The 12,011-nt window shown below is 43.0% G+C and overlaps 4 protein-coding genes across 4 annotated transcripts; 2 read left to right on the top strand and 2 right to left on the bottom strand.

The window, feature by feature from the left end:
• Positions 1-2,346: 2,346 nt before the first annotated feature.
• EAF02_001468 (uncharacterized protein) lies at positions 2,347-3,429 on the bottom strand (the record flags this gene model as incomplete). Its single annotated transcript, XM_038897516.1, has 1 exon — positions 2,347-3,429. The coding sequence occupies one exon, from the start codon at positions 3,427-3,429 to the stop codon at positions 2,347-2,349; it is 1,083 nt and encodes a 360-aa protein (XP_038762491.1).
• A 1,345-nt stretch (positions 3,430-4,774) lies between these two features.
• Positions 4,775-5,518, top strand: EAF02_001467 (uncharacterized protein; the record flags this gene model as incomplete). Its single annotated transcript, XM_038897515.1, has 1 exon — positions 4,775-5,518. The coding sequence occupies one exon, from the start codon at positions 4,775-4,777 to the stop codon at positions 5,516-5,518; it is 744 nt and encodes a 247-aa protein (XP_038762490.1).
• Positions 5,519-7,229: 1,711 nt separating this feature from the next.
• Positions 7,230-9,030, top strand: EAF02_001466 (uncharacterized protein). The gene is made up of 3 exons (XM_038897514.1): positions 7,230-7,642; positions 7,793-8,114; positions 8,168-9,030. The coding sequence occupies exons 2-3, from the start codon at positions 8,085-8,087 to the stop codon at positions 8,840-8,842; spliced, it is 705 nt and encodes a 234-aa protein (XP_038762489.1). The 5' UTR covers positions 7,230-7,642; positions 7,793-8,084; the 3' UTR covers positions 8,843-9,030.
• Positions 9,031-9,829: 799 nt separating this feature from the next.
• On the bottom strand, positions 9,830-11,490 carry EAF02_001465 (uncharacterized protein; the record flags this gene model as incomplete). The annotated part of the gene is made up of 3 exons (XM_038897513.1): positions 9,830-11,173; positions 11,239-11,297; positions 11,373-11,490. 3 exons carry the CDS (start codon positions 11,488-11,490, stop codon positions 9,830-9,832), a joined length of 1,521 nt encoding a protein of 506 aa, XP_038762488.1.
• Between the last annotated feature and the right edge of the window lie 521 nt (positions 11,491-12,011).

Here is a 12,011-nt window from a genome sequence, read left to right as displayed (position 1 = left end):
TGTTAGATTGGATTCGGTGCACGGGCTGAAAAATGCTGTTGAGAGAAATTCTTGTCTAGTGAATGCCCGAAGATCTTCCACTGACCTACCAGTTTCTGTATACAAACAAAGAGTGATAATATATAAGACTACCTGGTAATCATACAGAAAAAGAGGCTGTGTTGACTTTGAGAGGGTTGTTCATCAAGTGAATGATATTATATGATCATTCTGAATCTCAACAAAAAGCCAATACCTGTCAAGGTGCTTCGAGAATGGAATCAAACTCTACATCTACACATGCCCATTGACACACAAGCAGTTCCAAACCTGAATATATTGACTCTAGATTCACTCCAACCTTGTTGACTGAAAGTACATCAAGCCTTCCCATACCTACCTATTGAGTATTGACCCAAAAGAATACCTCACAGCACTGGTGATATAGTCCTTCCGTCCGACTACGGAGCGTTTCAACATCTCGTCCTCATTATCGTTAAAAAGTTCCTCTCCCCTATTTATGCCGACAAAGAGCGAACTATCGAGTGATGACCATAAATAAATCCGAATATGATTGGTCAATGGTTTTGTTGATGTCGTGATTTTCTTGATCTGCAACTGGTGGAAAATCTCCACAATATTGATGTTGAGCTATTTCTCCATTTCACATGGCTTTAGAAAATATCTGATCATAATTCTTCGCCTTGTTGACTTTGAAGAGTAACCAGAAGTGAATTGTTCACAACGACCACAGAGAAACTTTTCTTTCCTTCCGTTGAGGTCTTTAATTTGCATGTCAGTGGACAATAAGATCCTTCTTGAGCAGATCAGCACCCTTGTCTGGTGGAGATTTGCATGCTTTCAAGGAGCCTGCATAGTGCCAGGTGAATGATATCTGTGTGTTGAGTGACACTACTCATGTATCTATAGTCCAGATTCACTTCTGGGCTTATAAAAAGTCACAAGGGACAGAACAGAGGTCCAAAAGATGGATCGCTGCTTCCAAAGTACAATTTGCACAAATGAACATAAAAAACTTGCATGATTGAATTGCCCTTCACACCAAACAATCATTAAGAAGTCTGGTGAGATTTGTGAAAGACTTGTGTGTGAAAACTGGTTATCCAGACCTCTAGAAGAGAAGGAGTAATTGTTAGGAAGCATGGAAAGAACGAGTGTGCCCCGTCACATATTTTGGATATCAACTGTGAAGTACCTTTTTGACGCAAAGACAAGTATCTTTGATGGCAGGATAGTATTCAAAACATGATGCCCAACAATTGGCTTGAACCAAAATGAATCTTAACTGAATGAAAACCCATGATTTCTACAGATCAATAAATCAAATTCATACTACTGTTGAAGAGGTGGCTCCTTCTTGATGTGTTACTCTTTGTAATCGTTCCAGAAGTCCAGAAACCCATTTAGAAGGAGTCCCTCAAACAGAGAAGAAAGCAAGAGAAAGAACGCTCCGAACGCTGAATTTTCTGTTTCTCAATGAAAGTAAGAGCCACGGTAGTCATTCTTTCCAAATTTGAATATTCCAAAGTGTTCAGGAAGGCATAAAGCTCTCATTTCCTCAAAACTCTAGAGATACTGTATCCATTTCCCACATCAAGCCGCAAAAGTTGTGACTCCGACGATGAACTGGATCACAGCCACGATACAAAACCCCACAATCTTCACATCTCATTTGGTTCTTTGCCATCAATACATTTTGACTGCAAGAGAAATCTTGTGCTCATCTTCATAAAATCGAACTAACTACTCCCTCCATTCAAAATTTATTTCGAGTAGAGGAATAAATTTTCAGCTTCTAATGGTTGATTTTCTGCTTTCCTTGTAGTGGTAAGTGAAGTGGTATTCAAGTCCGTCCATTATTTTCTAGAGGCGGCTTGGCAGGTACTCCAATATGGCCGATTCAATGATTCAAGGTAGGTCACAAGATTTCATTTCATGTATTGATTAAGATTATTCTCAAGATACAGAAGATATTTATTATCAAGTCTCCCAGTGGCACCGACTCTCCAGACTCCCATGACAAATCCTTGCCATTGTATAACCTTCCCTAAATGAAAGTTCTGCATATCTTTTGAAATCCCTTTTGCTGTTATCCATTGTTGTCCGTATATTTATTCAAGAGGTAGAAGAAACCATTATTATCAGCTCTCTACCACGTCAACCAGTTTTTATAGAACCCTCTCCGCGATGTTAGAGGTTGTCGAAAATTGTCGATAAGATACCGAAGAAGTTTGAAACGTTGCCATACAAAGAAATATGTGATATCTCCAATACCATCGCTTCATCGCCGTAAACTGACATCAAGGTGTATGCCGGGTCTGAGGAAGGATCTTAGAAGATGTCGACTCATACAAATGGTAGTAGATTAAGAACGGCCAAAGGAGTGAAGGCATCAGCGATTCTAGATCTGGGCACTTGGACTCGCGGGTTAGGTTTCGGGACGTATTTTTGAGATCCAGGGAAGTGTTCTCTCCATATCTTGTCATCAAGCTTTTGCCCAAGCTCTTTCCAAGTAGTGATTGTGAGTTCCATGCGACAATGTAGATTTGGAATACAGTCTCGCACGTGAACGAAACGAATTAAAAATTCAGTCCGGCACTCGACACAATGTTCAATCTCACTTGTCTCTTCTTTGACTTTCTTCCAGTATAGCCACCACAAACTCTCAGGATATTTGCGGCGTACGTATCTAACTTGATCCCGGCTCGTTGGGCAAATCCGGGGACGAATATGCATCGAATTCGAATAGCATTGAATATGGGCACATATATCGACGCGTAGCCGTATCACTTCCCCACATTTTCCTTGGAAAACCCTATGTTGGCGGACTAATGTAGAACCGCTATTCTTAACGAATGTAATCTCATCCTTCTGGAAACCACAAGATTCACTACCTTCGCGGATAACATTCCAAGACACGTCTCTCTCGACAGTCCAGGGAAAATCATCTCGGTTATAGGGGGCAAAGAAGCAGATGTGGTGATGTAGATCCCGGGCTAGATATGCTGCAGCCATCTCATTGATGTGATATGATCTACTCAACATTTTCCTTTGGTCAACCGAAAGTTTTGAAAGTTTCTGAAGAATCCTGCCGGCGCCTTTTGCGGGGCTCGAACGTTGCAGAGCACAAGACATATCGCAGCAACCATTCAAGGTCATATTCTTAATATCATATTGCATTATCCTTTGAAATAACAAGTTCTCATGGCGTGTTAGATTGACTATGTATTGAGATCCGATGATGCCATAGATTGTTTTGCACGAAATGGAGAATAGCGCGGCCGATGCGACATCCAAGTTGTCAGCAATCTGTTGGATCAATTCTTTAGGGAAATACTCAAACGATGAGTTTGTTAATGCGTTTCGTTTGTGAGCAAAGTGTATTCTTAGAAATCGAACGACGGCGGAACGTATCCTAAAATGATCCATCTTGGTTGGAGCTGGGTGTTGTGGGAATCGATGATGTTGTAAAAGAGACACATTTCAGGAAAAGGTCTGGACAATGTGTGATGTAACTGTTCAGAAGAAGAGTGTCATTACTTAGCCTAGCGCATGTGATTCCCCAGACTTGATTACACATTAGTGCAATGGAGATCTTCAAGTACCGGTAGGTAAATAAATACATCATGTACGCTTCGCTTAGTCATTTTAGAGTAATCTTGCGTGCTTTCCCCCTCTATTATGCGGGGGTAAAAATGATCATTGTCCCTAGGTGGTTAAGGAATAAGGCAGTAAATGAGTTCTTTTATTCTGCAAAGTAACAAACTTTGAGTTCTTCAATAAAAACTCGATGGTTTCTTACACAGTTGCACGTCAAAAAGGTATCCAGTTCAGGTTACCGGACAATACTGAATTTTCGTTTAATTTAAAGCCACACAAAAACCGACACAAAACCGGCACAATTACAGTAGATACGATAGATTTGCTAGTATGAACCCCAACACAGAACTGAAATGTCAAATGTTCTTATTCCTTTCTGAAGGCCGAGGATAATTTCATTTTGGAGCAATATTCGTACGTTGATCGGGAGAATGTGTCGACTTTGTGCAGGATTACTTGTAAACCTCACAGCTATTTTAAGGAATTATGTGCTCTGAGAATTTTATATTCACTCGCATATAGCTTTTTACTTGAATGGAATCATTACGTCTTCACCATCTTGTTAATATCGAGGAAAATGGGTTATCGCGGTCTCGTGATTCAAGACTTCAGTACAATTCTCAAACTGCACTCTTATGTTTGAAAATTAGACGACAGTGTCGATGATTCTATCCTAGCTATATAAGTTGGCAGAATCCAAGGTCAAGATGTGTTTAATTCACTCACATTGATAGTTTATCTCTGTTTTGATCATACGGCAGAGTGAATGTGTCGGCGACCCATAATAATTTATCAAGATGACCGTATCCAACTCTTGAACTATATTTATTGTTCACACTGTGCCCTTTTAAAAGATCACTAAACACCGGTGATCGGGGTGCTGCTCCAGTTTCTTATAGTCGTAACATAACAAACTGCTATTGTCCTAGAAAGAGGTACATTTGTTACTACTTTGTTGATACATCCCGTCTTCGACCTACCAGACGTTAAACTCGACGTCTTTGGCTTTGTTCCTGAATTAATTCACTACCCAACTGGAAGCCAGTTTTCAACAGTAATTGTGAGCATCTCCATTTTGGTCGAGTCCCAGCCAATCATACCTCTATATACCTAACACTTTGCCAAGTATCAGGTCCTCGAAGCTCTCTACCAAATGTGTGTCCTATACTACACCATGTATAGCTGTTTCCCCAGCTGCAAGACGGGAACCAAACAACCATTGGAACTAGAACGTTGTGGACTCTTCCGCGAGATCGAAGATCTGTCAGTAGACACCAACAGATGTAGCGAAGCAAGGGGTCGAAATGGTCAAAAGACTGAATTTAAGATGTTGAGACTTAAGCAACGCTGCCCTGCATGTGTCACAAAAGCAATAGCGGCAAAAGTAGCAGAGAGGAAGGCGAGAGAAGAAAAAGAAAGGAAGGCGGAGAGAAACGGGGAGAGAGGGGAGGTTCTAAGACAGTTGAGAATGGAGGAGGATGAAGAGGAAGAGACTCCTAGATTCAGTCAACACCAGTTCACTGACGCCAACTTTCCTCTTAATACTTGTAATCCTGACAAGAAGTTGGTCTGGTTTCTTGAACCAGATGAGCTAGTAGCAGACATGGAAGGCGAATTGAGAAATGGAGCAAGTTTCCAAAAAATCGTGGAATCTATGGCTATGAAGGCAGAACTCTTTCTTCAATATCAAGATCAAAATCCGCGCCGACTTACCAACCCTGACGATTCATTATTCCCCATGACTACCATCACAGCCACTATTAATAATCATCAAGACAAACTCCCAAGCCTCGAAGACATTTTCACGACCCCACTATCTCCCATGTCTACGCTGCTAAGCGACACAGCGTCTGGAGAAGGGCCTCCAAAATTGCTTGGTGACACTGAAGGAAATTTTGGCTTGGGCATTTACTTCTAAACGCTTGAAAGCGTGGAGATGAAAGCAATTGCAAACATTCAAGCTTTTCAAGGTAGTGGGGGTAAAATCGTTTAGCGTCCATCAGAGTGTTCCACAGTTTGGAACTAGCAGTCTTAATGTAAGCTTAAAATATTAAGCCTTCCAATATCCGAAATGAATTTGAGATTTCAACCCAATAGAATATTCGAATTAACATATTGGAAGAATCTGAATGTCAAACTGCAGCCCGGACCATCGAAAACGGTAGGACCCATCATACTTGGGGAGATGATGGGGAAGTGTGGCAGAATATAAGTAGGCAGATATGAGAACTCGGGATTGCACAGCAAAATTCCAAGAGATAATTAAACCACTAGTGTCGTTGTAATAAAGTCAGAACTGTTGTTCGTAATATTGCTACTTGGATACTACGCGATCGGAAGTTTCCAAATGATCTCACTGGGGTGTGAAAACCCTTGTGGTCCAATCCCCAGAAGCAAATTCTATGAAGGAGTTAGGAAAGCCTTTATGCATTGAAAGGTTTGTCAAAAGAGTTCCTTTGGGTGATAATAGAAGAGAGGTACAGCAAAACCTCTCCATAAGAATGCCGGTTTTTGTAGTCTTTTTTAAGGATATATAAAGGTATCCTTGTATAGAGGTTTTGTTTAATTCCGATATAGTAGTAAATTTTTTTTTGATTAGTTTTGATTGGGTAAGTTCTGTGACATTTTTAGGGTTTTAATAAGAAATCTTTTTAAAATCCAGATATGTTTATTATATAATAGTTGATTCTAATGATTTTATTGGTTCAATAAGGATATATGTGATTCTGGGATTGAGAATTATAAGGATATTTTAATAAAGAGTTTTCAAGGATATAGGCCTTTTTTAGGCCTAAATTTTTTTGGGATCGAAAAATATATCCTTATAGAGAGGTTATTTTTATAGGGGGATCCTTACGGAGAGGTTTTGCTGTATACGAATACTCAGTCATGATTTGCCCACGAAAGATTGAGTTGAAGGGCCGACGCTTTGTCGAAATGAGATAATATTTTCCAAATTGAAGTTTACTTTGGCAATGGTGTAGTCCTGGAGATTGCCGAAGCTAGGTAGTTAGAAGAAAGGCAAAAACCCTCATAGAAATGCTTAAAGCTCAACACGGTCATGAGTTTTCCTAAACATCGTTTGCTGTCGATAGCAGCATGAAGAGGCCAATCAGGAGCCGAAAGAATGTCTAACAGGCTTAAGGAAGAAAATGGAAAGATCTAAAATTTCAGGAAAAGGACAAGGACGCAGGCGACTGATAGAAAGGGCACGGCTTTCAAGAAACATTGAGTTGATGATGTGGTTCGGTGCGACTTGTTTTCCTCATCCTCGGCAAGTGAAGGGGTCGGAAGGAAGAAAGCTGTGAACAGTAAATTACCGATGAATCTTTGAAATTGGATCCGCTTAATGAAGGTAAAGTTGGTCCCGAGACGAATGACATGTGTGAATTCGAAATTGTGATAATACATGAGTTTTTTCATAGGTTTACTTTGCTTAGGTATCTACCTATTCAGAAAGTCTTGAGCAGAGCAGCAGCACCTAAGGTTCTTCTTGACCCGATACGGGTAAATTACGGGGTAATTGACGCCGCTTTTAGATGATGCTTTCGCATAGGCAATACTTCGGACGCCGTTTTATTTTTAAAATTATGATCAATAAGATCCTCTGTCCACGTCCCACTGTTCCTCCCTAAATGCTTTCCAACGACATCATAAGGTTTGACCCATATCAACAAGACACCCCGACGAGCCCGATAAGTATCTTGGTGGATGTCTTCATAGCCGAGAACATGACGTCTTTCAAACACATGACAACTTTCCCTCGCTCTTATTGCTTCCTCTCGCACGAAAGGCCATGTGGGCACCGTGTCGATTCTCTATGAACACTGCAGAGAATTCACAAGGGATTGAGCTTTTAAGACGAAAAACACAAATCAATCGATGAATTGATAGGATTGCCGTCCCCGGACCCTCACGTCCCATATCTCACGGCACCACTATAAGCTTAATATCCTAAGCTCTGGTCGTCTGGCCTTCACTAAGACATACTAGTCGTTGATCCTCCGGGAGAGAAACATCCCGAACGCCTCTAGTTACATGCGTAGGTCAAGTTCCTTTGACATTTATTTTCCTTACTTTTGGTAATATACCTTTATTTCTACTTTACTTTCTCCTATTTTTCTATACCTGCGTGATAGCATCACAAGGTTCTCTTTATTTCCGAGAGAAAACCATTGTTTACAACACGAAGGAGACACTGTGAGACACGACGGGTAGGATTTGAGACGAACACGACGATCGAAATCTTACACAAACGAACGAATTCTTGTCTCGATATGGCTTGATTGTTTCGAAGATCGGATGAATAATTGAATAGTCTTGACACAAGATACACAAGTACCTAGAGACTTGGGACGAATTTTGTGCCTGCGGAAAATCCGGAGAACCTTCGAAACAAACCATCAAAGCCGCGACATTGAATCAGACGCAGGAAACTCATTGCGCATTATCTATCATCGTCACAACTAGAAATCCTCTACAGAATGCTCTGTACAAACAGACCCGAGGGCTTCGTACGTCCCAATACATTTCCCTTCAGCTCCGCATCCACTGACAGTTTTTCCAGGGCCCAGCCTCCCACCTCAATTCCTCAACCCTCCCCACAACTTGTTTCACAGACGTTATCCTCATTCCCCTTCCAACTTGGCTCGCTCTCGCCTTCGTACCTATCCTCTTTGCTCTAGGGCTACACCACCGCAAAATCAACTATAACCCCTCCACCGCACACTTGCGCTCCAATACCCGCTCCTCATGTCTCTACCTCATCTTCCTTATCATTTACTACTTCCTCATTTTTGCAAACATCGCCATGCTTACTCTGGAAATCGTGCGGTTGACTAACCTTCACTATGGCATTGGTTTATTGCCATTCGCCTATGCCGGAATCCTTCTCTCGGCTGCTTTGTTTTGGAGTGAAGGAATACAACGACGTGTGAGGTGGTGGCAGGGAATAAATATGTTGATTTGGACAGGAGGAATTGTCATGAGTGCTGTGCAGGTTATTGGATTGAAACAACAATATGGCTACGATGGGAGAAAGGAGAGCAAATATCCAGTTAGCGACCAGATTCTTGACGTAGCTGTCATGGCGGGTGTATATGCCGTTATTGCGCTACTGGAGGTGGTGCTGGTAGTATGGAGGAGGAAGAGAAGAACATCGGCCTTGAGGTCGGAGAGAGGAGAAATGGGTGCGTTTGAATATGGGAGAGGTGTAAGTGAGAGCTCTGGCATGAAGGAGTAGATTATTGTTTCAGACCTGGAGACATCTTTATGGTGATCTTATACTTGTACTTCCTGCAATTGATATGATTGGTTTGGCGCGTTGGAATGAATACATTGGGACTATTCTATTGGAATATGGTCATGGTATACCCTGGGTACTTTACTTTTCACAAACTGTTAGGAAAAATGTAAATACGCCTCGTATCTATTTACTACCACTAAGCTTATTGTATATATATATATATTGCCTCTCAATCAATTAGTGATGAATCTTCATCCATTGACTTGCAGAACAGCAATTGCCACATGATTCTACAGCCAGAACGGAATGCAAGAGTAAGTGGATTTTCGAGACAGGCGCGTTGAGGTTTCAGGCTTTTGAAAAGGATCAGCGCTGACAGGCTCAGCCTGGCTACGTCCTACGCAGACGTACTAAAATATACCATACTTTCGCACACATGGGGCGGCGACGAGATCACTTTCCAAGACTTGGTGAATGGTCCGGGGACGAGATCGAAAGGTGGAAACAATCGTGTGCCAAGACAAACGCAGTCAACCAATTTCTCATGATATCTCCAGCTTTCTCTTGTATTCCTAGCCGCTAGGGGCTGATCAATTCCAGATCTTGCATTTGAAGCCTGGAGTGGTAGGAGGCACCATTGTTGGCGAGGTCTCTAAACATAGCCCACGTTCAAATCTATTTGAGGAAAGTCTGTTTGAGATCTGGTAGTATCATATGTGGGATCTAAAAAGATTGAATTTGACTTTTGGATTCTGTTGCTATGTATCGTACCAATATATATATATACAGATGTGCTATGAGAGATTTTTACACCAATGACTATATAAACCTTGTGGGAAATACTGCCTAGACTAGCCGTATAACGTGTGTAATTACATACTATTATGTTTCAATAGACTGATGTGAACGAACAAGCCGTGGACCAATTCATACCGAAGAAAATCGATGAAACGCTCAGCATTTGGGGGGTATTAGGTTAAGACTCTAAGCAAAGCCGGTGCTGACAACAAAGCTTACGTCGTCGTTGAACGAGGCGGCAACATCGAAGGTGTGAACTCCACCGTTGTTAGCAGCGTAAAGTACGTTGTTGTAGTGACGGAAATAGCGAGTAGGGTAACTCCAAGCTCTGATCGAGCTACCTTGGCCATTAAGACCAGCTTGTGGGCAGAATGTGGCATCTTCGCGGAACGCCTTGGAGCCGTCATTGGCATTGAGCAAAAGTCCGAAGTTGTAGTGTCTGATGTAGCTGCCGGGGGTATCGTTTGACTCAAAGGAGAAACAGGCGCTGTTTGCAAGACCGGCGCGAACATACCAGCTAGCTTGCTTTTTGAGCGCGGTGGTGCTGGATGACGAAACGACTTGAGTGTTCACGCTGGCCCCGGTGTGTGCAATGTAGCGTGTTGTGTACCCGGCGGTAGTAGCCCGAAGAGAGATCGAGTTACCAACGGTGAGAGCAGTTCCGCTGGTCAATGATGTGGTAGCATATTTAGCAGCTACGATGTTGGCCTGCACCGAGTTCTCGGTGGCATCAGAAGGATATCCAGTGGTCATCACACCCTCGTAGAAGGTTCCCTGAGCGCTTACACTGTTGTCTCCGCCGATTCCGAGGATAATAGCACCTTCTTTGCTCATTGGGTTATATCCCTTCGCACTTGGGCGCACACCACTGTAGTACGTCGACAGACCGCCAGATGCAGCGTTGGCACCTCGAATGGCCCACAAATTTGGTCCTCCCTTGACGACTGCAGTGAAGAAACGGGAGGTGATTGATGGATCCCCAGTGTTGACACCAGCGCTCAGACCAGAGAATAAGCCGTTCTCAAGATCGGCCATGAGCCAAGGACCACTGCCGGCTCCTGATCCCCAACCCGTACTGTCACCAAAGTAGATGGCTTCCATGTGACCGTTACCAGTGTCAGTACTGCTAGTCTCTGCGTTACCGTAATCGAAACAGCAGCCACCATTGTAGTGCGTTCCATCGAGAACTGCGTACATACCCTCCGCTGCATCACCTTTGGCTATTCCACTAGGAGCATTATTGCGGTAGCCTGTTCCGGGTGAAATGAAGACTCCGTATGCTTTCTGGCCGTTGAGTGTGACTGGTGCGCCAATTGCTGAGGCCAAGTTATCGTAACTGTTCACATCAGGACCGTCAAATCCTCCAGGAGGAGCTTGGGTGAGGTGGTTACCACGACCAGACTGATCGTAGATTATTGTGATGAGACAGGTGGTGTTAGCGCAGAAAGTGTCTTGAGAAGCAGCGTTGGCCACTCCTCCTGCAGCTAGAGGTGCAATGTCTTTAGTTGTTCCATCTGAGCCACGTTTCACCTAGTACATCGAAGAGTCAGCAATTGTTTACCAAAGACTATGATGTTGAGCATCTAATTGCTTACCTGGTAAAGCGAGCCACTGAAAGCACTGTACAAAGCGCGAGTAGTACTATGTGCGGCAACTGTAAGATTGAAGGGTCAGTCATCAGGAACCTTTACAACGTAACGAGCTCTGAAGTAATCAATTGAAGGCTTACCACACGGAGTTCCACCAGAGGAGTAGATATCGCAGGGTCCAGCGGCAACGAGAGGGCTAGCGGCAACAAGGCCTAGAGCAAGTGCGCGAGCGCGTTGAAGTCTTTGACGTGAAAACATATCTAATCACTTTGATGGCGGAACGACGATGTGAGGCACGCTTGAAAGTTCTCAGATCATTAACGAGAAGCTTAGATGGCCACTAACGTAGAACTGAAAACTGTAAGGTCGGCGTCTTGGGTGCCTTTAATTATCTTCATCAACTTTGTGAAGCTTAGCTTGCATGCTCCTGATTGGTACGCATACCATGCACCTACCTAGTCGTATTGACAATTACTCTGAGGTAGCCACTCATCGGAATTTCCGAGGACCAAGAGTCATATGGAACTTTTTATTCCACCTCTGATGCTCGCGGAACAAGTATTATACGCGTCACGAGGTCTGACTTGTACAGTGCTAAAGAAACAACAGCAGCAGTTTGATGGAGAACTCGGGTCATCCCGAATGCACCCCGCAGAACTAATCATAGGTATTGCCAGTAGAATATGTGTACTATGTCCACAATTAGTGGAGGAAATGCCCGCCACTTCAGTGACCCGTGCCAGGTTTAATTAGAACGAATATGTGTTATTAGTTAGTTC

Source organism: Botrytis sinoallii, assembly GCF_014898435.1.
Source record: "Botrytis sinoallii strain Bc 23 chromosome Unknown BSIN_002, whole genome shotgun sequence".
Taxonomy (NCBI): domain Eukaryota; kingdom Fungi; phylum Ascomycota; class Leotiomycetes; order Helotiales; family Sclerotiniaceae; genus Botrytis; species Botrytis sinoallii.
The sequence above is the reverse complement of the archived record's forward strand: the minus strand, read 5'-3'. Positions and strand labels throughout refer to the sequence as shown.